The sequence below is a fragment of the Chelonia mydas genome, chromosome 3 (genome assembly GCF_015237465.2).
Source record: "Chelonia mydas isolate rCheMyd1 chromosome 3, rCheMyd1.pri.v2, whole genome shotgun sequence".
NCBI classification, from domain to species: domain Eukaryota; kingdom Metazoa; phylum Chordata; order Testudines; family Cheloniidae; genus Chelonia; species Chelonia mydas.
The window spans coordinates 115,184,900-115,210,495 of NC_057851.1; the positions used below are offsets into that span (position 1 = coordinate 115,184,900).

At 41.9% G+C, this 25,596-nt stretch overlaps 1 protein-coding gene across 28 annotated transcripts in view; it reads left to right on the forward strand.

The window, feature by feature from the left end:
• Nucleotides 1-25,596, forward strand: part of ARID1B (AT-rich interaction domain 1B) — a 398,263-nt gene that overhangs the window by 273,876 nt on the left and 98,791 nt on the right. For all 28 annotated transcript variants that reach the window (XM_037895036.2, XM_037895046.2, XM_037895048.2 and 25 more), the window contains one exon: nucleotides 20,310-20,399. In XM_037895036.2, coding sequence (XP_037750964.1) covers nucleotides 20,310-20,399 — 90 coding nt within the window. The remainder of the gene's footprint in view (nucleotides 1-20,309; nucleotides 20,400-25,596) is intronic.

Sequence of the window (25,596 nt, forward strand, 5' to 3'; positions counted from 1 at the left end):
TCCAAACTCACACCATTCTTCCCTTTCCCCTCCAAGGACGGCAACACCCTTCCCCAGCGACATGGAGGAGGAGGAAGAGGAAGAGTACTCCATTCCACCCTCTTACTCAAGACAGGCTCAAAAGACTTCCTCTACTCGTCCTCACTATCCACAGTCCACAACTGGACTTGGGCCCTAATACGGACCTCCATGGATGCAATGTGCCACTCCCTCAATATTGACCCTACTGGGATCCTTGGACCATGTACAGAGCACAGTTTGGGAAACCTCCCATGGAGCAAAGCCGGAGGCCTACACCTTCACCTTCTCCATCGGTCTCTCAACCACCAGAAGCTGAACATCTACCTCTAGCAGAAGAGAAGGGAGAACACGAGGATGAAATTCTACTCCACTTCCCTTCTTCCTCTTGCCTGATGAGGCTATCATTAGAGCCCTGCAAATCTGCGGATATCCACAGACCAGTTTTGCGGATAGTGGATCAGATGCAGATACAACCACACAGGGCTCTACTCACCAGCGGCGCCTGGCCTATGGCGTCCAGCTCAGGCAGCCCGGGGGGTGCAGCGCACTTGGGGCTGGCGGCAGCAGCCCGTAGTTGGGGCTGGGCGACAGGTCGGAGTTGGGGCTCGCCGCGCTGCTTCCAGTCCAGCAGCTCAGTCCCCTCGGGCAGCACCAGCATTCCCACCATGGCCCAGTCTGGCAGCACTGGCCATGTTCCCGGGCCCGACCTGCCTGCTCCTGCCCCAGCGCCCCACCACTCCACCCCACTGTGATGCAACACACACTGCTGCTGCCGTGTGCCCTCACTCACAAGTCCCCCAGAGCAGCATCTGATGCAACGCCCCTTCTCCCCAAGTCCTCCTCCGTGCCGCCCCTTCTCCTCGAGATACCGCCCCCATACTGCCCCTTAGCCCCAGTCCCCACCCTCGTGCTGCCTCTTCCCTGCAAGACCCCACCCGCCCACTCGCTCCCTTCACCCCCCAACTCCATTGCTAGCCCTTGTGAGCTGGCTTGCTGCTGTAGATGCAGATACAGGTAAAAGATGGCTAGCAGATTGTGAGTCGGATTGTAGGTTGATCCTGGCGGATTGGATGCGGATCCACATTTTTGTATCCGTGTAGGGCTCTAGCTATCATGCCTCCACCCCCTACTGCAGCTGACAATGTCAAACATTTTCACAGGATTGCAGACTCCCTCCAGACTCCTTTGGAGGAGGTGAAAGATCAACAACATAAGCAGCTTGACATCTTGCACACATCCTCCTCCTCCAAAATAGCCTCCCTGCCAATGAGGCCTTCTTGATCCCGTCAAAGTTCTCTGGCAGACCCCAGCGTCCATCCCCCAACCTGCAAGAAAGTGGACAAAAAATATTATGTTCCAACAAAGGACTTGCAATTTCTTTTTTCTCACCCCACCCCAAATTCCATGGGCTTCAATGCCGTGCCAGAAAAAGGATGCCAGTACCAATCTCAACCCACACATCATGACAGAGACTGGAAGTGATTGGATCTATTTGGAGGCAAGGCTTATTCGTCTGCTATGCTCCTATTCTGAATATCCAGTTATGAGGTAAGTACAATTAAGTCAACTATTCTAAAATACAGGAACTCTGCCATGACCTTCCTGATGACAAAAAAGACCCCAGGCGCTCATATCCAAAGGACGCTTCTTGGCCCCTTATAGCTTTACAAGCCTCTTTGGACTCCAGGCATACCACTTCCCATTCCATCGCAACTGCTATAGTCATGAGACGGGTGTCATGGCTCCACCTCTCCAAGGTACAAACTACTGTCAAAGACCTATCCTTTGAGGGCCCCAGATTATTCACTGAGCGTACGGATGAATCCCTGTACTCCCTTAAGGATTCCCGAGCAACTCACTTCTCTCTTGGCATTTACACACCAGTGCCAAAGAGATGAAGAAAGCAGTGTCCTGGGAAATACCAACTTCTCCCACGATCCTGACCACCACAATACACTCCCTAGCAGCAATACAATATTCAGCGCCATCGACAGAAGCCCCCTACCAAATGCAGGCATGTGACTCCTCAAGGGGCTACCTCCCATGCACCATCAACCAAACAACAATTTTGAAGGTGTGGTTTAGGTCCTGAGAAGCCTCCCCATGTTCCAGTCACATCAGTCATTTCCAACATCCCACCAGTTTAGCAACCGCTTAGCCCCCTTTTTTCCATCATGGTGGCTGATTACCTCAGACAAGTAGGTTCTAGAGAACATCAGGGAAGGATACTCCATCCCTTTCCTATCTATCCCGCCCCACCACCCTCCCTCTTCAGTGACACTTCTCACCAATCCATCCCACAAGAAGAAATAAATTGTCTTCTGCAACTGGCAGCCATAGAACTGGTCCCATCCCAGCACAGAGGAAAGGGTTTACTCCCATTATTTTCTGGTCCAAAAGAAATCTGGCAGGTGGAGACCAATCCTGGACCTTTAAAATCTAAACAAGTTCATCAAACTGCAGTGCTTCAGGCTGGTTACTCCACCATTATCCCAGCAGTGGAGCAGAGGGGCTGATTTTCAGCCCTTGACCTTCAAGATGTGTATTTTCTTCTCACAATACATCCTGCCCACAGATGTTTTTTCTGGTTCATCATGGGGACCAACCATTATCAGTATAAGGTACTAGCCTTCAGATTGTCGACAGCTCCTTGTGTGTTCTCCAAAGTCCTTGCGGTAGTCACTGCCTACCTACGCAAAGAGGGCGTCATCATCTTTCCATACTTGGATGACTGTCTCCTCAGGGCCCATCCGAAACCAATGGTCTTTGCGTCGTCCGAATGACAATGGACCTTTTCTCAAGCCTTGGCCTTTGTGTAAACCTGGAAAAAACTACACTGACTCCAGTGCAACACCTGAGTTTATGGAGGCAAAATTAGATGCCATACAAGTCTGAGCCTTCCTCTCAGCTCAAAGATTTTCCGACTATCATCAGTCTTGTATCCATGGTGAGAATCTGCCCCCAAATCTCAGCCAGTCATGTCTCCAGCTACTTGGCCACGTGGCAGTGGCCACACTTGTGGGAAAGTATGCACGGTTACTCATGTGACGTCTTCAGGCATGGCTACAGATAGTCTGTGTACCTCACAGAAACAGCCTACACAATCTCCTATCCATGCCTCTGACAGTCAAGGACTTTCTACTCTGGTGGATATAGCCCCACAACATCTGTGTCGGGGTTCCTTTCCTTCATTCAGCGCCGTCCATGATTCTAACAACCAACACCTCCTTAATTGATTGAGGAGCACACCTTCACACTCATACAGTGCAGGGCAGATGGTCCTTAACTGAGTCCACCGTGCACATCAACCTCCTGGAGCTACAAGCAGTCCACAGTGCCTGCCGATACTTTCTCCCACTGATCGCACATCGCACCATCAGAGTCATGATGGACAATATCGCCTGCATGTTCTACATCAACAGGCAGGGCGGAGCAAGGTCCCACTCTGTGCTCGGAGGCACTGAAATTATGGAAATGTTGAATACAACATGGCATTACCATCTCAACTGCATACCTCTCTGGACACCAGAACACCACGGTGGACTCACTGAGCAGCAGATTTTTCCCATGATCACGAGTGGGAACTAGATACGTGAGCCCTTCAGCACATCTTCAACTGCTGGAGATTTCCCCACATAGACCTCTTTGCCACACCAGAGCACTCCCGCTGCCCTCAATTGGAGCTCTTATGGCATACCCCCCTGTACACAACTTTTCCTTAGGACAAAGTTATGCTATGTCCACATCTCACGTTTTTACCCAAGGTACCATCCTCTTTCCATCTCAATCAAGCTATCCATCTTCCCTGCTTCTTTCTAAAGCCACACAGCAACCAACAGGAGTCAACATTGCACACCCTGGATGTCAGACGACCACTCATTTTCTGTCTGCACAGAATTAAACCTTTCCAAAAATCTTATTCTTCTCAATAGCTGAAAGATCTAGAGGTGCGGCTATCTCTAAGCAACTCCTTTCCAAGTGGATCTCGTAGTGTACACTTCTGTCCTACCAACTACACAATTGACAGCCTTCTCCTGGAACTAGAGCACATTCCACCTGCTCGCTCTCCACCTCAATCGCCTTTCTCAATAATATCCTGATTGCTGATATTTGCAAAGCAGCCACATGGGCATCAGCAGACACTTTTAGTCGTCACTATGCCATTACTCAGCAGAACACTACTGCAACACACTGTCCTGTCATCTGCAGTAAATACCGCTCTGAAGTCCCAGCCTTCCAGTTAGGGGCACTGCTTCCTAGTCACCTACACTGGAGCACCCATAGGGGCATCACTCGAAGAAGAAGAAAAGGTTACTAACCCTGTGCAGTAACTGTGGTTCTTCGAGATGTGTGTCCCCCTGGGTGCTCCACTACCCGCCCTCCTCCCCTCTGCTTCAGAGCTGAAACATAGGCTCTGCAGCAGAGAAGGAACTGGGGGGCGATCGGACCTCACAACGTTGTATATACGTCCCGCTCATGGCCTGAGTCGGGCGTGAGATGGGGGAGGTGCATGTGTGCAATCTGACAGGCACTGCTGCAGGGGGCGCTGCCACACCAACAGTAAAGCACCCATAGAGACACACATCTCAAAGAAGGTCAGTTAGTGCACAGGGTGAGTAACCTCTTATGGGGTGGAGGCCAGGAGAAGACAGATGCTTTGCTTTTCCAGCGGCCAAGGGGGATAGCTGGTTGTAGGATTTGATTTATCAGACACCTACTAACCAAAGTTTGCTATGGAGGATGGATACCCTAGCTAGAGTCCAGGGACAGGACCCTAGTAGAAATCCAAGTGCTCTCTGCTTTCCCAGTAGATTGGGGGTGAGTGGGTGTTTAATCCTCTGGCTAAGAGCTGCTAAGTTTTTCATGCCACATAAATAAGACTGTTCTTGTCTTCTTCCTCTTTCACCCCACCTGGAATTGCCATCTGGTGTGCCATTGCCGGTTGTCTAATATCTTCCATTCAGCCCAATTACAGCCATGATGCCTTGGAAAAAAAATAATAGGGAGCTTGTCTGTATTTCTGTGACCTGTGATGCTCAGGCTGCAGTGTTTTTGAAGCAAATATTCTTTAGCATGCTCCCTCTCTTTAATATTTTCCTTTTGTTGTTATTTTTCACTCCTTCCTCACCCTACCCTTGTTTGTTCTGACCTCACTTCTCTCCTGTTGCCTCCTGCAGTGTCTTGCTACAGCCTCTCCATGTGACATAGATTGGCTCTTTCCATCATTTTCTCTCCAGCAAGTCATTGTAAAAAGAGCAGCTGTTGTGTTGCTGATAGCTATGAGGGCGAAAGCCAAAATGTTGCAGGGGGGTCTTGCTGGGAAGGCCATTAAAAGAAAGGTGTTGCTTTCCCAGGGTTTGCTGGAAGAGAAGCTACCTTTTCCCCATCCCTCCTTTGTTGAAATAAAATCAACAACTAATGGAACATCAAAAGGGCGAACAAGCAGCCCACTATTAAACCTCCCAAATGGCTAATTCCGTTCCATTGCCTGTTTAAACTGTTTCTCCACCTTTCTGAAAATTTGCCATCCCATATTGCTTTCTGTCACACGTTGTGAATTTCATGAGAATGGACCGGCACAGACAGCCCTGACATTGGCACATCCCTAAATCAGTGGGCATTTCCTTTCTGTACTCTTTGAAAAGCTGGACGGATATTTCTTGTGGTAAGTGGCACGCATATCTGTTGGCTTTGTTTCCATCCATACTATTAGAATATAGCAGGGAGATTAACCATGGAGGGCAGAAAAATCAACTTGGATTTTTTTAAAATCAAAAGTGCAGTTTTCCAAAACCTGTATCACGTCTCTCTCAGCTACACTTATTATATAGAGCCCATTTTTTGCTCTTCAGTGATTAAAAACAGGCCAATTTAAGATGCTGTTCTATATTTTTATTTCTGTAATATAGACCATTATTTTACTTAACAGAAATAAAGTTCTCTTTATTTTGTAGCTTTTCCAGAACTAGGTTACTGATTTAAAAGCAAACAAACATAAAATGTGATGCTCTGCGCTGGGTTTAGGTTTTGCGCTGTACCTAATTCAACCCTAACCCAGTAGTGGAAGCTGACACAGCATAACATCAAAATGTGCTGCCGTTGCCAGAAGATGTAGTGGATGTTAATTTCACTTTTCTTGCCTCCTGCACCAGCCCTTTCAGTTTACTAACAAAGCAAAAATGTAAATAAGCTAAACAGTTTTGGTTTGGGGTTTTTTTGGGCGGTGGGGGGGTGGGGGGGTTCAAATTTTTATTTCATTGGCCAAAGGCTTTCATCAGCTTTTTCTTCTCTGCGGTGTAAGCAGCAACCGTGTTTAAATATTAAGAAGGGCAAGAGAACTGTGGGAGATTGCTGATAGGCCAGGAAGCTGTTAACTTTTTAGTGTCTGGGCAGATTTCATGAGTTAAGCAACATTATTTTTGAAACCCTCTGCAAAGAGGTTTACTCCTTTAGACACACTTTGACATTTTTGACGCTAATTCTTCATGCATTGTGGATGTTGTGTTTAGAAATATCTCAGGGCTTGTCCACTCAGAAAATTAGTGCATGGCAAGCTGCAATGTAAATCTACAGTGCAGCAGCCTGCTGTGCACTAAGTGGCCATGTGGACCCTGCTACTGGGCACTAACTGTTCTATAGTCCACTTTTGCCCACTGCTGTTACACCCAGGCTTGTTGTTTGTCGAGTCTCCATGTGGAAAAGTGCTAAGGGGAAAACATTGGCTTTTCACATTGTTGGGTGTTTTCATTTTATCTCTCAGCATTTTTGTCATATGAAGGAAAACCAGCTGTTTATCAATAGACACCAGTGCTACACAGCAGGTTAGCATAGAAAGTGAAGAACAATATTATCTTTATTCGGTTTCAGAGAAGGATTGCAACAAGCTAAACTGGAATTTGGTTGGGATATTGGGTTTAACACTCCTAGGCTATGTCTTCATTGCAGAAAAGGTGGTGGTTGTTTTTTATCGAGAAATATAGTGTTGACCTTGCCTAGTTAGTCAAGGTAAAAGCTATAGTGCCTTGTCTACACTAGGGGCTTGTCTACACATAGAGTTATTCAGGAGTAGCTATTCCTGAATAACACCAAGTATGGACACTCTTATTCCAGAATAAGAGTGCCTTGTTCTGGTTTAGCTTAATCCACTTTGAAAGATCTTTAATGACCACAGGTGGTCAGTATCTGAGTATTATATCCCAGCTGTGTAGTCATTCTTCTACTCACAGGGTACACTAGTTCCAGACAATGGGTATTTCCCACTGTGTAATCAACACCACTTCATGAGTTTTTACCTGGAGGTCTTCCATATGTGTACTGACCAGGCCCAAGTGTACTTAACTTCTAAGACCTGACAGAATTACAATACAAGGTGATACAGCTGCAGGCATGAAAGAGGGAAGTGTGGTGGGGTGTCTGTGAAGTGTTGTGGTTGGAAATCCAGCCCAGCCTCCTAATTTGGTCTACAGACTAGTTAATATGTGGGCAGATTAGAAGGATTAATTAGTGGAGCAAGGAAAAAATGATTAAGGGTTGTCTATCATAGGCTAAAATGAGGTTTCATAGTGAGAATCGGAGCAGGAATGGTAGTCTCTTTCATGTCTGGCTAAAAAGTAAGGCCTGTGAAATGAAGTATTTCTAGAAGCATGACTGGACTAAGACAAGTTGATTGGAAATGTCTTCTTTTAAACTACACTTCGGAAAATCTCAGACTTCCTTCCCCAATGAGCCAAACTCTGTGGTCCTTACTTAGGGGGGAAAAATAACTTGCTTTACTACCCACTGTTACTAGTGTATTAAAGCATTTGTTGTTTCAGCAAAATTATTTGAGAGAGATGAGTACCATATGAGCTGAATTTGTGAACCTTCATTTTTTCCAATAAGTTTATAGGTGCCTAGTAGTACCATTGCAAGACAAGATGGGGGTAATTTCCCTTTAAAATGGACATGGTCTTCCTGCCTAGACAAAGATTATTTTAACACATCCATCAATATTTCCCTCTTGGCTTCTCCGGAGGCAAAACTCCTGCAACAAGTGTTGCAAGGAAGATGCATGCTGTTTATTGGCAAGCAGACCAGAAAAAAAACAGAACACAAAATGCCATTGACATAGCCATGTTTTTAATCACCAGCAGTGCACAAAACATCTATTCAGCAGTTTTACAAACCTACAATGCTTGCAAGGCTGTGGATTTCCCTTACAAATGAAATATTAGAATGTTCCACATAGCAGTAGTTTTAAAGCCCTTTTCCAAAGATTCTTAACAATATTTAAAACTTTTATACTGCAGTCCACTTTCTTTTGAGAAGGGGAGAAGGAATAGGCAATTTGTAGGTACTCTATCAGAACTGGCTCCTCGCTTGCAGTCTTATCAGAGACGTCAAAGAACTATTCTCATTTCTGGAGGTGGTCTCTCCAGAACAGAGCTGAGCCACAGTGGCAAGGAAGAAGCATTAGGGAAACTTACACTGCTACTACAGCCCATGTTGTGCTCTGTTGAGGACAGAGAGCTTCAGTTTCCAGGACTGTCAGTCTGGTACTTTTCAGCATCACTAAATTAAGTTGAAAATAAAGAAACGACCAGCTAAGCAGAAAAAATAATTATTTAAAACAGTCTTACTGTTTTTTTAAAGTTTTCTCTGTTGCTTAACATACCATATGTGTCAGTCCACCTGAATCTTTGGTGACAAGGGTGTGGAAACCCAGTTAAAGTCTTTGAATAAGTTTCTAGTACATGCATTTTGGTTCACATACAAAGTTCAAATATACCTACTGAAGCTACCAAAAATATGAAAATCATTCTTGTCATGTCTTGCGGCTATGCACTGCATGCTGAGGTCGACCATAGGGCACATACAGTTTGCTTCTAATTTTAGCATTTACTGTTTGTGTTCCTTGATTGTTACGTGTTGCTTCCAACCCACTGATGCCTTCACCAAGGAACACGGTATAGTGCCTGTGCTTACTTTATGGGAAATTGAATTTTTATGTTCTTATGTGGCTACATTTAGTTCCTTTCTTCCCTTTCATGTATTGCCACAATAAAAGATAGGTGTGGATGCTGTCACAAATGGAAAGGCTTCCTTTACTCTCCCTGGTGCTTTGCATTATTGAGTAATGATTGATGAGTTTACAGGGAAAGTCAGTCCACTCTCACTTTGTCAATTAATTGTTGTTGTTGTTGTTGGCAATTGAACATACTACACTGATAAAGCTTTCCATAAATCTAGTACAAGGTATATTTGTTTTCTGGAGTAGAGTGGTTTGTCGGTGCCTACTTTCCATGTAGGGTGGATATCACTACTCCTCCTTGAAATGGTCCAGTTTGGGGTTGCTCTGTAATTACCATCAGTATCAACTTCAGGAAGGTATTGTGTGTCCTTACTTGGAGCAAGGTATCAGAACAAAAGCCTGGAAGCCTTGTGAGTTAAATTTAGGCCAAATAATAAAATGGGATTTGTCCAGCAAAGAAATTGTTTCCACTATGCACTCGCCCCTCCAAGTTCAGTCATGGCTAGTATTTTTGAGAAATGAATTTTAAATAAGAAATATCTTCTTCTTCTTTGTAACAATATGTGTGTGGACTGAGCTGTTGCTTCGCAATATATGTGTGGAACGTTAACAGTTCTGTTCCATAGTCAGATATGGAACTCAGATATCAGACATGGTTTTTAAAAACTAAATAGACAATAAACCCACTCTGATGGTGAGATTTTATGTTCATTTCCTCATCCCCAGATAACTCAAATTATTGTGATGTGTTGATTGATTACAGCAGTTAAGTTTCTTGGTAATCAGTTTCATCACTTATTCTCAATTCACATTTGCACCTTTGATTTCTCTTCCACAACAGTGTGATGTGGGTTGTCGTTGACTAATGAAGAACAGAATTGGTTTCGGCATGAGACAAACGGAATGCCGACACCAATCCCAAAATGCATTAATCTTTAATAATCCACATCTGCATGTTTATAAATGATATAACCAGGGGTTGCTAATGTTGATACGTCCCCTTCCAAACAGAAACTGACATAGAAGTTCGTATTTGCAAACTACATTAAAGGCATATGGTTGAATGTTCTGTGTGTGACCTTGCAGAGGGTACTAAAATGATGAAAGTTTTAAGTTGATTAAAAATACATGAAGCATTGCTAGGCTCTAGCACTAGTCTTTTGTGTTTCCCATTGTTGGGCAAGTTTAAATATGGCATGATAGATCCTGTCTCAAGGAAAGTCAGATTCGTAAAATGCTGTTTGGGACCTGCTTTGCCTTTGGAGGCTTTTACTCATATAATATCCTAGATTTGCTTTTTTCCCTTCCTGGGGGCTTTCTTTTTTCCTGTTGAACACAAGTGTGTATTATGTTGAGATGCTCGTGTTATTCACGATAAACACTTGTGCAGCTTCATCCTCATGGGGGTGGTGGGATTAATTATTGGTCTTCCCTTTTTTCTAACAAAGTATCTATTAATTACAGGCAGTGGAAGTTGCAAAGTTAGAGTAGAGCACAGAACAGCAGCACACAGGTAAACTGCTTCAATGCTGCAGATCAGCACTGTTCCAATTTCCACCTGCTTGCCAGAACTTGAAAAAGGAGAGATGGTGAGAAAGAATGAGGGAAGAAGGAAGAGCCTGTGGAACAGTGGGAATATCTTAAATTTAGCAAATGATGCCACTTCACTTATTGCTGGCCACCAGTGCTGACCCCAAAGTGTAGACAAGAACATGTCCTGGACACTCTTCATCTATACTTAGGGGTCAGCAACATATGTTGTCAGCTGTTGATTTGGAATTATTCCCAAGCGTAGACGGGTGCTGCAAGAAGAAATGTAGTGGGGAGTCTAAGAACATTTTTTATCCTATCTTTGGTGTCCCACATGATTTTCACATTGAAGATGTTGTGAATTTCCAAAGATTATAGGTGAACTACCAATATATGCCTTTCGTTATGTTAAAATTGTGATGTAGTCAGTTTTTATTGGGAAGCAAGTCCAATAAATTCATGCCTTCCCTTAGAACTTGCGTTAACTTCCTAATTTAAATTCTTAATGTATTTTAAGGTTTCATTTTAGAAAATAGAAAATTTGAATGTAATATAAGGAGGCAAGACAACTTCCCTATCTATTGTTAAAAGCATTCAATTGCTTACAAATTGGATGAATTGCAAATTAAAAATTTTGTTAATTGAAATATAGAAAGCAATTAAAAACACATTTGTTTTCACTAGCTGGAACACATAGTTTACCATAGTTAAAAAAGATGTAAAGTAATGTATCAACTATTCCTACCGGGCTAGCCCTTACTCTGCTTTGACTCACGTAAATCTCACTGAAATCACAGGTGAACAGGACAGAGGAAGAACTGCAGTAAGGATTTGATTCATACATTAAACAGATGTGTACATGTATTTTGCTGTATCACTTGTGAAGTGCCTGTTCATTATGTATTATTTTCTCTCTTGTGGGTTATTCAGGAAAATATAATTTAGCAAATACAATAATAATAATTTAAAATCACTGTAGAGGTGTGATAAAATGTGTTGGACAGGCTGGTTTCTTTGTGCCCTTTGTGCCCCTCCGCCAAACTTGCACAATTGTGTTGGATGTTTTTGGGGCACAGAGAGAAAACCCTGTGAAGGGGGTTTTTGCTGGGGAGGCTCCAAAGAGAGCTTTTAAAAAAAGTCAGTGGCTTGGCTTTGAAAAGGCCTATCTAGTGTGGAGCAGTGCTTGAGTGGAAAAAAGGGAGCAAGCGCCTCATCTAATCTTTCTCCTGGGGACCTAGGTGGACAAATTGGCAGCCCTGTTTACAGCCTTTCTTTTCCCCCCTCCCCTTTGTACCCTAAGAACGGCTAATCGGATCCATGCTGCTGCAACTGTGGTTAGTTATTACCAGAATAAAAGCAGATTTCTTCAAAAGAACGGATGGGGGGAAACGACTGTACAAAATTGCAAGGTTGTTAGAATCTTAAATGCACAGCAGTCAACTTCCCCCCCTCCCCCATTCTGAATTATACGATGAATACAGTCTTTCATCTGTCACTGTGCACATTTCTTCAGAAGGCAGCCAAATATTAAGCTTCTCAAACAAAACAAAAAATAAAGATGTTCGAAAGAGGCAAAACATTGGGGAGGAAGAAGAATAAGAAAAGAAGAAATCAGGTTTTGTTTTTATTAATTTGGGTCTGGTGAGAGAAATGTGAGCTTCCCTGCTCAATTCAGTTCCTGCTCCTCCGTCCCCCAGCCACCATCTCTGAGTGCAAGGATTAGAAAAGACGTAACTAGTTGCTCTCCTGAGCAGTATGATTCTGGACTGGCCTCCAGCAGAAATATTGCACGCTGTGGTAACTCCCCAGTTTAATGGAGATTGTGCATTAAATGAGCAAAGATGAAAGTGGAAGGAAATAGACCCCTAAAACGAAACTTCTCTGTATCTCAATTACAAATCTCAAGTAGGTGTTATGGGGGATAGACAGTGATTCCTAGGTTTAGGTTAACTTTAATATTTTCTGTTATAAAAAAAACCTTGCGACCTTCTTTTGAATTGCTCTGGTACCTCCATGGTTTGCAACAGGACTTTGAAATTTGGCAGCGGGATAATCCTTGGGCAGAAAGATGCCTTTTAGTGGCCTCATGACTATCCATTCAGTTGTGAGCTGTTGAAAGTTGCCATTGGCTATCTATATTTCACACAGCTCAGCTTGCTTAGGGGTTGTTGCCAAAAACTCTCAAATTCCCTGAATCGTGCATTGCAGTAGTGTCTCACTTCAGCAATCCATACCCAGAGCAGGACCTCTGGATGGGACACAGACAAAATGGATCCTTCTGCTGCTGCTTTATCCCCAGGGATGTTCGCTCTGGCCTAAGGGAACATCCGCTGCACTGGCATGCCTGCTTAGGAGTCTATGCGTGCTTAGATTCCCTGTTTCTACTAAGAAGTGCTAATAATTCTTTGCCCTTTTCAAATCTGCATCTCCAATATGGCAGACCCAAGTTTCAGCCACACACTACAGTGATGAGCACCGCAGAAAAATCCGTGCGGTATTTAATAATTCCATAGGCAGGGCAGCGTTTGCATGGTGTGCAGTAAATTAGAATTTGGGGCAACACACTGAGTGGTGGAGGATAAAAAGAAATGTTGAATAGCTCCTTCATTCATTGAGCACCACCCATTCTGTGCACTGAATGAGACAAGGGGTTCTGTGGGACAAACGGCATATGCTCACGAATTAGAGACTGTATCATAATACTTATGCATAAGAGAGGGGGGCAGAATTAAGGTTACACAGGCAGTTTTAATTCTGATATTTCCTGGCTTTTGAGTGCTTGACTTCTCAACCTAAGGAGCGTTCTTTAACACAGAAGTGGTTTTGGTTGATTGGTTTGTGGTTCGGTTTGGTTTTGTTTGTTTGTTTTTGCTTTGTTTTTTGTAATATAATGTAGTGTTTATATTATGGTAGCACTCAGAGGCTCCAGTCAGGATCAGGGCTCCATTATTCTGGACGCTGTGAAAACACGAAAAAAAGACACAGTTCTGCCTTGAAACTCTTACAATTTAAGAACTAGACATTGTTATGAACAGTAAAATAATTCTTACTAGTTGTTGTTTTTACGTGATTTGTGAGAGTTAATATACATTAGAGAAACCTGTGACCTTGATACAGTATTTAAAGGGATAATGTGGGACATTCAGGGCCAGATCCACTGATATCCTGTGTCTGCTTTGCATTGCTCTTGTAACTCAAAATAGCTATAAACCTGGCTTAAACAGCTGGGTAAACTGAGTTTACGGCTACTTTGCATTGCTATACCAGCACAGATTAGTCAGATGTCAACCTGGCCCTCAGAATTCTAGTTAGCCTGCAGTTACAATGTCAAGAGGTGTGGGGGCCCCGGCTTTATTCTAGTCAGACAGAGTGAGAACTGGCAGCAGGAGCAAAGAACTGAGATGTGGAAAGTAGAAAAATGATAATATTGCAGTGTCTTCACAGCAGCACGGCTGTAACTATAGCTAATATTTCAATTATAAAAATGCATTTTAAGGGGTAAAATATGTGATTTTTTTCACCCTGGGGTCGTGTGCAGGAATAAAAAATTGAGGCTTTTGGAGGGGCCCCGGGGCTCGCTATCTCCTCCGCAGCCCCAAGGCCAGAGGAGCTTGCTCTCCCCCCACATGGGCCCAGGGCAGCTCACCCTGCCTCCTCCCCTGCCCTAGGGCAACTTGCTCTGCCCCGCCACCACAAAGCCGAAGAAGTTCTGTGCCCCTGCTGTGTACTGGAGGTCCATGCCCCTGCTTGCCCCCCTCCTCCCCGTGCACGCCCCTTTTTCACCTCTAAATGTGAGGAGAGTTCTTAATCAAGATTCAGATTTTCTTAATAGTTATTTTTATTTGGTTTTGGTTTTGTTTATAGAAAAGAGGGTTGTTATACATTATCAAAAAATATGCTAGCCATAGATTCCTCCCTTGTTGACCACAATACCATGTCTTTTGTACGCTCATCCTTATGATACTGCTAGAAATCTTTATCATCTGAGTGTGCAAGACAATTCAAATTCTCTGGCTGCTTGTAAACGTAAAACAAGGGAACCACTTTGCACAATGGGCTGCAGTTAAAACACTCTGCTGTTTGCTCCAGCTAATGAGGAGCAAACAAATCCAGCCTGGGCACATTGTAACAACTTGCCTTCCAAATGTGCCAAGTGACTTCTCTTAAGCAATTCAGTCACTGAAGATTATGAATAACCATTTTTTTACATTATGTACAAGATAAGAGAACCTGGGACACATATAAACTAAAAATGGATTTTACAGAAAGTGTATTAATGAAAAATAGTTTATAAGTTTTGTTAATACGGCAGGAAGCTTAGTTACCTAGGATAGGTAAAGGGAGAAAATAACCCTTCTTTTTGGGTGAGCGTGGGATCTGGACAGAGAGGGAAAGTGAGTACAAACCACATGTCAAGGCTTCCTTTATTGCACAATCAGGCCCTTAGAATACATCTTCCTCTCTGAGGTCAAGTCCATTTGCGCCCCTCTTCCACTACCTCTGAGGGCTAATTTAAAATTACATCACTAAAGCCCCTGTGCAGGAAAGAAGCCCTATTTAGGAAAGCACTTAAGCACATGCTCAGGTTTAAACAGGTTAGCACTTAAACACTTTGCTGCATTGGTTCCAAAGAGCACAATCCTTTGAGACATTGAGTGCCTCCCGCATTCCCATTATATCAGTGGGCATTCAGGGCACTCAGAATCTCACAGAATGGGTGTGGCAGAGGGTAGTTTTGGGTCCTAGTTCCCTGTAATGCTTTCTTCCCTGTTCTGGATCAAAGGCCTTCTCTTTCTTGCTGTATGTTGGCTCCAAGGAATTTACACTGCTTTGTTAACTGCAGTTTTAACTGCTCCCATCTTGATACAATCTTCTCTTTAGTACTTTTTCAGTTTAAGTGGTATGTCCCAACTCTCTTCAGTCCAGCTCTCTGAAAGATGCAATTTAACCCTTTCTGCCTGCCTCTGTTTCAAACCTTCATACAAAATATTTAAGGGTTTAACCTAGCATATTTTTATATGTAGAAAAATCATAGTCTGTCATTATATTATTAACCATTTAAAATGCTTTCTCCTCTTTCTCTCTCTCTAATTTTTTCTAATAAAAGGTTGATTTTTAAAAATACTACAGTCTGATAGGCTATTATAACATAATGTGGGCTCCCACTTTTGGTATTTTAACAACAAAGTTGAAAAGATTGTTATCTAAATTTTAAAAGCTTCTATTGTGTATGCACCAGTAGTTTCATAAAGATTTTTATAGGCACTGCATTCCACACTACGTATAATATACAGTAGTATGGCAAGTACACAGTGCTGCTGATTTGAATGGCACTCCAGCTACCAAGATTTACATGTGACAATCTGACTGTACGAAATCTACGGAAATGGAATAGCATGTCATTGCCAAGTATTTTAACACACATTACTCTATTTGCTGTGATTTTGCATAATAAAAATGCTATGCAACATACACAGTAGTGTTTATCCTGCATAAATTCTGGCAGATGGAATATCTCATCAACGTAGCAACAGCGCTAGACAAAATCATGGAAAAAGGTCAGCTCTGTTAAAAGTTCCATTTGTATTGCACTGGGTCAAAATAGTTTGTCAGTGAAAAAAATGTTGTTCTTTTTCTTTCAAATAACTACAGTAATGTACGAAAACACTTGTTTGCATTCTTTTCAGTTTTCTTTCCAAATTTAAATAGAAAAATCAGTTAATACAGACTTAAAAGTACTGTAGCTTCTAACAGGGGAGTGGGGAGGGAAGGTTTGTGCCCATTCTTGCTTCTTTTTGATGTATTGTCTGAAGGCCAGAAAGGGTGGCTCGGTTGGTAGGTTATTTTAATAGCAGTTACGTCTTTCTTTTGATTGTTTTTTACCTTAGAAATATCTGGAATGTCTGGTCTTCCCTAGCTGTGCTGAAAAACTTTTTGGCATCTCAAAAATGCATAGTAGGAATTTTATAAGCTTCACATTGAAGATTTGGCGGGACTTGAATTCGTAACAAAGGCCTGCTTCTGCAACACACAGTCCACACAGGTAGACCTGCTGTGACTGCACAGAGCCCCATTAAGTGCAGCATTTGCTCACCCATTGGACATTGCACAATCAGGCCAATGAAATTTTTCTCCATAGTGTTTTAGTTAAATGGATATGAAATAAACAATAAAGCCCAGAGTTTTAACCGATTTTAATACAAATCGGTTCTCAATTAATTACACTTTACTTCCTAGGGTATTAGATTGTAAACTCTTTGCGGCAGGGGCCATCTTTTTTGTTCTGTGTTTGTACAGCCCCTAGCACAATGAGATCCCACTCCACAACTGGGGCTCCTAGGTGCCACCAATACACAAATAGTAATAAAAACAATGATGAAAGAAAGAAAAAGGATAAACCTTTTTAAAGAAACAAACAACCTTGCAGGTCATCTTTATATATTCAAAAGAAACTCTTTTCCCTTGTGGGTCACTTTTAAGGGTTAAATGGAGATCGTAGCATTTTGTAGTCTGTTGAATTTCAACATGTGAATAATCTACAGCAGCACCAGCTGAGCTAATCTTTCTTCAAGGCTTGCAGTGTTGAACTGCTTGTTGTTTATAGAAATAATTTTCTCTTGTGACGTAGCCAGATTTTGTTAGAAAGCTTTTATTAAATAAGGGGGAGTTTTCCAAAGTACCCCCTTTGTAAATAAATAAATACTTATGCAAATGGTTACAGGTGCCCATCATTTTATTTGAGAAACTCCTGACTTCACATTTCTAGAGGATGCAGATGAAACTGATTTCTGTAGTGCCTAATTTACATACGCTCGGTTCTAAAGTTTGATTTCGCCAGTGCTGTGCTTGCATGAGTGTATATGCAGGGTACGGTTCTTGCTTGACAATTGACGTTATTATCAGTGTTAAAAATTAGAGAGTTAGAAAGATTTTACCAGCTCATCGTAACTGGATGCAAAATGAACTACACAGCATAGATCCTCTATTTGATTTTTAACAGCTCCCAAAGGAATTTCTATCCCTGACCCTAAAGGAGTTCCCATCTTGGGGCTGTACAATGCAACCAGCAGTACCCCTGGCTCTTTTAGTAACTTATAAAGTCATAGATGGTTTTGATAAAACATGTTTTAGGTTTACTTGAAATATTCTGTCTGATAGCAGTGCCTCAGGCATACACAGTATAAGTGGTAGTGCCCTGTGTTAACATGGAATTACTGTTTATTTACAGTCCTGAGTCACTGAATCCTTTCTGTCATGCAGAAGTGTTCATTATAATGTAGGCACTTACTGTCTTGCTACAGTCCTTTCCTGAGTGACATAAAAAAATAAGTCAGTATTTTGTTCTCATATGCTTTAGAGTTCCTAAATGGGCTGTGGATCCAAGGCCCCAGGCACTGAATATTTCATAGTAGTGCCATCTTTGGTCTTTTGGAGAAAGAACTCTGCCTCTAGACTTTCATTTGCATACTGTTGTGAAGTGCAGAAATGAGGCAGTTGTCATATCCCATCATAGTACTGCACACTGTGAGTTTTAGTGCAAATACTTTCCATTCAAATAGCTAGGCAACTTTTATATTTTACTTTAAAAATCATAGTTTGTTTCTTTGTATTGCATATAAATCTAATGTATCTTTTAAAATCAGCTGTTGTAATACTGGCTAGTTTCTCTGACACAGTGCAGATGGAGGAGAAAGAAAACATAGCACTTCACTTGACTTCTGTGGTTTGCCCATAGCATTTAGATAGTTCATAGTTCTACAGAAAGAGCAACCCTTACTAATACTCTTTGGGACAAATCCTTATGGCTATGGAAATAACCCCAGGATTTTCCCCTCAACCAGTAAAAACGGGTTGTAGCTAAGCAAGAGAAAATGGCATTCTGTATGCACAAATCTATTTAACATGTTCTTTATTCTTGCTATTTTTTTAAAAAGGAAATCAGTCTGAAAATAATCTGTTGATTTTGATGAGAAGTTTAAATCTCTCTGCTACTGTTTATACCACACTCGTCACTGCAGTGTCTGACCCCCTAAAATATATTTTTATTGCCTAATCTGAGCTGGTCCTCCAGCTGCTTTGGCTGTCAAGAGCAGCCACATCTCAAAATCAGTGATTAATAACAGTCCCAAGACACACTAGAGACTTGCTTTCCTTTCTCCTTAGGCTGTGGCAATTTGATTGCTTGGTGTGAAACTGCCACCATTTTACAGCAGCACAAGAGTTGGTGCTTGATCCTACACGCTTAGCACTGTGTTGAGGGTTGAGATGCATCCCAGGGAAGTGGCTCACCAGTGTTATTCATCAGTAGAATAAGCGGAGGGTGAAGCTTCCCTTGGGGGAGGCTAGCTGCCTGTCCCATCTCTTCGACCTGCGGCCCCACCCACACTCCACCCCTGCTCTGCCCCAGACCCCATCCCCTCCCTCACTCCGCCCCCTTTCCGCTTGGCACCGCCACACAGCACATCCCTCCTCTCCTTCCCCTGCTCTCCCGCAAGGTTCTCACCGCCCACTGTGTCCCTCCTCTCCTCCACCCCCTCCCCAGCAAGCCCCCCTCCCCACCCGCTGCTCCCCATGTCTCTCCTCTCCTCCACCCTCCCTTGCAGGGGCGTGGGGGTGAGGAGGGATGCTGCGAGCTGCAGAGACCTCCAGAGAGGGGGAGTGGACTGGAGGAGAGGAGGGACTCACCAAGCAGCAGCAGGCGACAGGGGTCTTGGGGAAGGGGAGGGGAAGAGGCAGAGCGGGGAGGGGAAGAGGCAGAGTGCAGGTGGGGCCACCATGGCCCAGGCGTGCAGCAGCGGGTTGATGGTGGCTGCACCAGAGGAGGTTTAGCCTCCCCTGGCCTATTATACCCGCCACCCATGACAATAAGTCCCTGCTTTGCTGTGTAATAGTGTCAAAGGAGGAAAGCTCTAGTGCTCTAAGCCTCATGGGTTTGAAAGTCTGGTCACCTTGAATAAGAGGTGAACATTTTGACAGTGCTGTCTGTGCTCTTTAACCTTGCAGGATCGATAAACGGTGATTGATGCAGTTTACTGGTTGTGAGGATGTTGTTGTTTTTTAACATGAACTTAAAATTGGGTCATGTCTGCTCTTTCTGTATATGAAAGATACCATGCTATTTGTTTAATAAGAGTAAATGTTTGCCTTTCCTTTGAATAATAATATACCCCATCGCTATCTGATCTCACATACACCACACTTTCACAGCATGTGCATACTTTCATTTTTTATTTCTGCAGTAAACTTGGACATTCATATATATTAAGACCACCAATTCACTGAAATACTTTTTTAAACTCTTGTTATTAGTCTTTTCTGTATTGACTGGATTTTTCATTGGTTATATTGTTGGCAGCGGTCCATGTCTGCCTGGCTGGAGGCCAGTTTAAACTCGGCAGGGTGAGCCCTATTGTTCAGCAGACTTGGATTTTGTTAAATTCTCTAACAGAAATATGTGTCAGGAGATTTATAGCTGTAAATTGGATCATGTCAGTGAGGCTGGGAACTCGCTCAATACAAAATTGAACATTTCGGCATGCCTGTTGCTAAATACGTTTATGCATACTTCCTCTTTGGGTTACCAAAAAAAAAGCTGTGAAAAACGCTAGACCTGCTGAGCTGTGTCTTTAATGTATACAATTGGTACTTTCTTTGATAGTGGTCTAAAAAAATGTAACAGGTTTTAGTTTTGCATATTGCACTATTAATAGAAAGTCTATTTTTTAAATTTTCTCTCTGTGTGTTGCAGGTAGTCAAATGCCACCTCAGCCTCCTGGTAGCCAATCAGAATCCAGCTCCCATCCTGCCTTGAGCCAGTCACCAATGCCACAAGATCGAGGTTTGTTAGAAATTTTTTATTTATTTATTTTTTAGTTTACGCCAGATATACCTTTTGTTCTCAGGAGTTCATCAGCATGGTGGAATTTCTCCAAGATTGTTTCTCTCTGTAGAATAATGACAACCTTCATTTAAATAGACTGTGTGGGGTTCTTCATTCTCTTGTGGGAAAAGTAAGTGAATAGGGGGATTTACCAAAACTCAGTTGGATGCAAGCCTTTTTCAAAATACTGTAAATAGCAGTAATTGTCAAAGGATTCTTCTGCAAAGTTTTAATGTTCTTCAGAATCCAAATAAAATAAATTTCTCTCTTCTGCCATCCATCTCCATCCTCTGATAAACAGAGACTAGGGACACCATTCCTTACCTATCCTGGCTAATAGCCATTAATGGACTTAACCTCCATGAATTTATCTAGGTCTCTTTTAAACCCTGTTACAGTCCTAGCCTTCACAAACTTCTTAAACTTTAATTATAAGTATCTAAATTGGAATTTGGTCTCTATAAAATAGAAATATTATCTGCTTTATACACCACAGTTTTCTCACTTTAGCAAAACTCTGATGTGTCCCTGGTCTTTGGATGTAGGCCATAGCTGGTCTACAGCCTAACTCTAGAAAGAAAAGGAGGAGGGGGAAACAAGCTGGTAGGGTTGAGTGGTTCAAGACCCCAAACCGTCCACCCCTTACCTGCAAAAAGTGATGGATCCTATTCACAATGTAGTGGAAAGTTGGCTAGCAACAATCCCATTCAAGCAGGGCTGTTGCTGGCTAGCACAGGTTCACTCACCAATGTGGACGGGGTTTTTTCTCATTACAACTATATTATAACCCCGCCACCCCAGGATAATAGTATATCACAGTTTCATGAAGTGATTATAACAAAATAACTATGGAACCAGAGGTGCTGTCCACACTACGGTTGAAATGTGCAAGCAACAATTTTATAAAACCAGCTTGCCAACTGAGATAACCACAGAATTGTGTTAAACGCCACCACTACAATTGTCTTGATACTGAAGATATCCCAGATCTGCAAATACTTCTAGAAGTCTGTTTGCAGCTAGTGCAACCCATTGTATAAGTGAGGACAGAATGATGCATTCTGGGATCTTGTCCAGGAAGTACTAATTGGATTTCAGACAGAGGGGGAAAGGATTAGTTGAAAAGTTTTTCTGTATTGAAGTGTGCCTCCTTCCTGGGGTGCTGATTAGCAGAGAACATTTACTATATAATTCTGGGCTTAACTCAGTTGTCGTGTTTGCTTTACAGGTCACCTTTAAACACAATCCATTGCTAGCAAAGGGCCTCAGTTCCACCATAAAAATTGTTGAGAGTGATCCATATGGTGGAGAAAGAACAGTTTCACTAGCCAGTACTAATGCCGTATATTGCATCTGATGGATTGTCATAAAACAGTGGGATTGCATCAGGGAGGGGCTTCAGAGGCCCAAGCATCTCAAAAGATATGTGCGTTTCTTGGATGATTGTGTCTCAGCATAGCATGTGGCACTGCCCAAGAAAATGTATCTTTGCAGCGTGAATAAATTCTGTTTGCCAGAAGCTGGGAATGGGCATGATTACCTGTTCTGTTCATTTCCTCTTGAGCACCTGGCATTGGCCACTGTCAGAAGACAGGACACTGGACTAGATGGACTTTTGGTCTGACCCAGTATGGCCGATCTTATGATATACTATTAGGCTTCAGAGTATGGGTTAATGATGCTAAGGGTGAGTGGGATGCTCTAACTTTGTTATGTGGGTCAATCTCTTGATCACCTTTCTAGAGGAGAATTAGATGATACTCTGTGGTTGAAGTTTCCGGGGAGGGGTGGCATGGGGTGGTTCAAAATTGAAACAAGGGAGAAGACAGCTGCCAAAATTAAAAAGCCAAACTGGGAAACAGCAGTGGGGAAACCAGAATGTATAAACAAGGTTGAGTTGACCTAGGTTTCTTCCTACTGCTGTCACACAAAAGGCTCTTCACAGATGGAAGCTGAACGTAGTGGTATATTTTAAAAGAACATATTTTAATCTGTAATTTTGGGATTTGTATTTTAATAACTTTTGCATTGTGTTATGGGCAACATGCTTTGTTTCTGTTTGATTATAAATTGATGCTTCTGGCATGCTACACACAATCCATGTGACCCAGCTTGTATAAAATGTCCGTTTGTTTCATGCAGCAGATATGAAATTTTTAACCAGCTAGGTTATATTGATTTTGCAAAACATGATCCCCAAAGCTTCTGTAAAGGCTATGCAGTACACACATAAACATGCGTACATTCCCTTTTGTGCCCTATCATTGATTAGAGGCTCCTTTGAAATGGAAAACTTCACCTTTTAAAAAGGCTGTTACATTAGTTGATTCCTTTGCTTGCTTGAACTGATTTCCACTGACTTGGAGAGGGAAAGGAGGGGGAAAGGTGGGGCTCAAAGGGAAGGTGCTTGTCAATTACTGATTAAAAACTGAGCAGAAAATCGTTGCCGCTGAAGACACCTGATCCACAGGCATCTGTTACAGTAATTTAAACACTTGGCTCACTGATATGAATGATTTCCAGCAAAAAACACCGAGTGACCCTCCAATTTAGGGTAAGGTGTTTTTGTTCCTTCTAGCACATCACATCACTTTTCTTTCCTTGTTTAGATAAATGATTGAATGAACAAAAGGCTTCTAATGGCTTATTGAATGAAATCCCATAGGCTCAACACTTGAAAAAAATATTATTAGTCAGATACACTGCAGCTTGATTGACAGAGTCAGATTTGAGCTACAGCACTTCTGAATCCTAAAGCCCCACACTGAACCATTATGTTTACAGTTAGCTATTTTATTCTGAAAGTGTTTGATAGTATTTTATCCTTCTTTCCATGGTTACTCAGCACCCAGCTGGGATTGCTCATGTTTTCCAGCCTAAGGCTGTGCATCCCATACTGTAGAAGTGCAGTATCAAGGAACCAGGTTTTTTTCTATGTACCGTGTGTGTGTGTGTAATCTATGTTCATGTGCACAGTAGTAGGAATTTCTATGGGTTTTCGATTTGCCAAGACCTTCAAATTACTTCTGATATCATTTATTTCTTACTTTTTTTAGCAGTAATGTAAAAAGTTATCTATTTTTGGAAATGATTTTGAACATCTTTCATATCATATCTGGTCCATAATTAGTTTGGCCTGGTACGGTATCAGTGGAAACATTTGGTTCATGCTGCTCACTTCCATTCATATTTTGTGTCTTTCGGTTATTTAGATTTGATACACAGTCAATGGAACCTCTATGGATTTTATCAAAATAAGTTGTTTCATATAAATGGTGTCACAAGAAATTACACAAAAGTGGTTGCTTCATATCTTTTTGAAGCAAAGTTTATTTTATTTTTATATATATTTTTTTAGCTTGATGGGGCATTTCAGTCCTCAGTCATATCACTGATTTTAGTGATTACTCCAGATTGTACACTGGTGTCATTTTCTCTGCTTCCATACAATGAATTCAAAGTATTTTACAAACATTAATTACTTAAGCCTCACAATGCCTCCATATGGTGGTGAAGTAGGTAATATTGAACCTGCTTTTACAAATAGGTAAATTGAGGTACTTGGAGGTTAAAGTTAAAATTTTCAGAAGTATCCACTAATTCTGGGGTCCTCAATTTTTAGGTGCTTTACTTGGAGAGGTACTGAGCATCCAGTATTTCAGTAGAAGTCAGTAGGTATTGTGGATGTGCAGCACCTATGAAAATCACGCCTTAGGTGTCTCGGATTGGATACACAAAAACTGACATATCCAAAATTAACAGACGCTTTCTTGAAAATATGGCCTAAGGGATAGATTTTTAAAGCTATTTATGCTCCTAATGCCCTTTGAAATCAGTGGAAGTTAGCTAGGCATCTAAGTACCTCCAACAATCTGTTTCTTGGTGACGTGTTCAAGGTCACAACATGAATTAATGGCAGAACTGGGAATAGAATCTAAAAATCCTAATTATTCCCTGACCTAAACACTAGATTATACTCCTTCCCTTATTATAGTAGCCTGATCATTTTATTCGTTTGTTTTACAAATACAAAAGTATATTTTACAATAAGGTCGAAATTTGACTTTTTTTACGTCGGAACAAATGAAAAGTTCTTTCCTGTATCCTAAAAAAGCCCACAAAACTCATCTTCTCCTATTTAAGTAAATTATATTTTTAAATGCTTATCTGGGTTCAAAAATTGCATGCCAAGTTTCAGTCTTATTTATATTAAAATAGTAAATTGGGAACTTCTCAGAACCACTGAATTTAATGGAAACAGTAAATGACCACATACTCCTACTTTAGCATATGCTGTCATAATGGGGATACTTAAAGAAGCCTTATTTATTAGGGCAAATGAATATGGGTCAGAATTAATTTATAAAAAAATCTTTAATTGTTTTCCCCTTATAATTTTCACAGCGGTGTATAGTTAAATATTCATGATAATGCTGATGATATGCTAAAGGTCTTGAAATAGATCTGGAGTCTCAGAATCAACACAGGTTATTTAACCCTTTTCATCTAATGCACCATCAGGGACTTGCTCAGTGAAATCCCAGAGTACTGGAATAATTAGAAGATCATAATGAGGATTTAATTAGTCCTTAAGATATGCTGAAATAGGACCACTGAGAACTTTTTTGTTTGGACATGGATTGCAAGCAGAATTGATGCCAGTGCAGTTGCTGTGATGTTCTGGAAAATGTATTCCTTTGCTGGAGGCAGTTTCATGGCACCATTGTGTGCCTGTCAGATCTGCATGGAAGTTGCCCAGAGTGAGAGCTTCCGAAATTGTTGAACAGTAACCATCCTCTTCTCTCCTCCTCCTCCCAATATCTTTCTTGTCATCCTTCCCACTTCTAGCTTTATTTCTTTACATTGTTTACCTGATCCCGCTTGTGGTGGGTGGGGGATGGTACTATAGTGTATTTTTCTTAAACTCATATCACAAAGGAGAAAAGTGGGTAACAAATAGGATCCAGGTGTTTCACTGAGCAAAATCTGGATCGGTTTGACACAGCTGCGTGTAAGCATTATCTCCAAATCTAGTCCTTATTTAGTATTAGATCTTCACAGAAGTGATATTTATCAGTAGCTGCAATGTAGTAAATTTAAATGGCTTTTTGGCAGGAGAGATGTTATCCAGAAAGAGGTAGTAACAGATGGGATG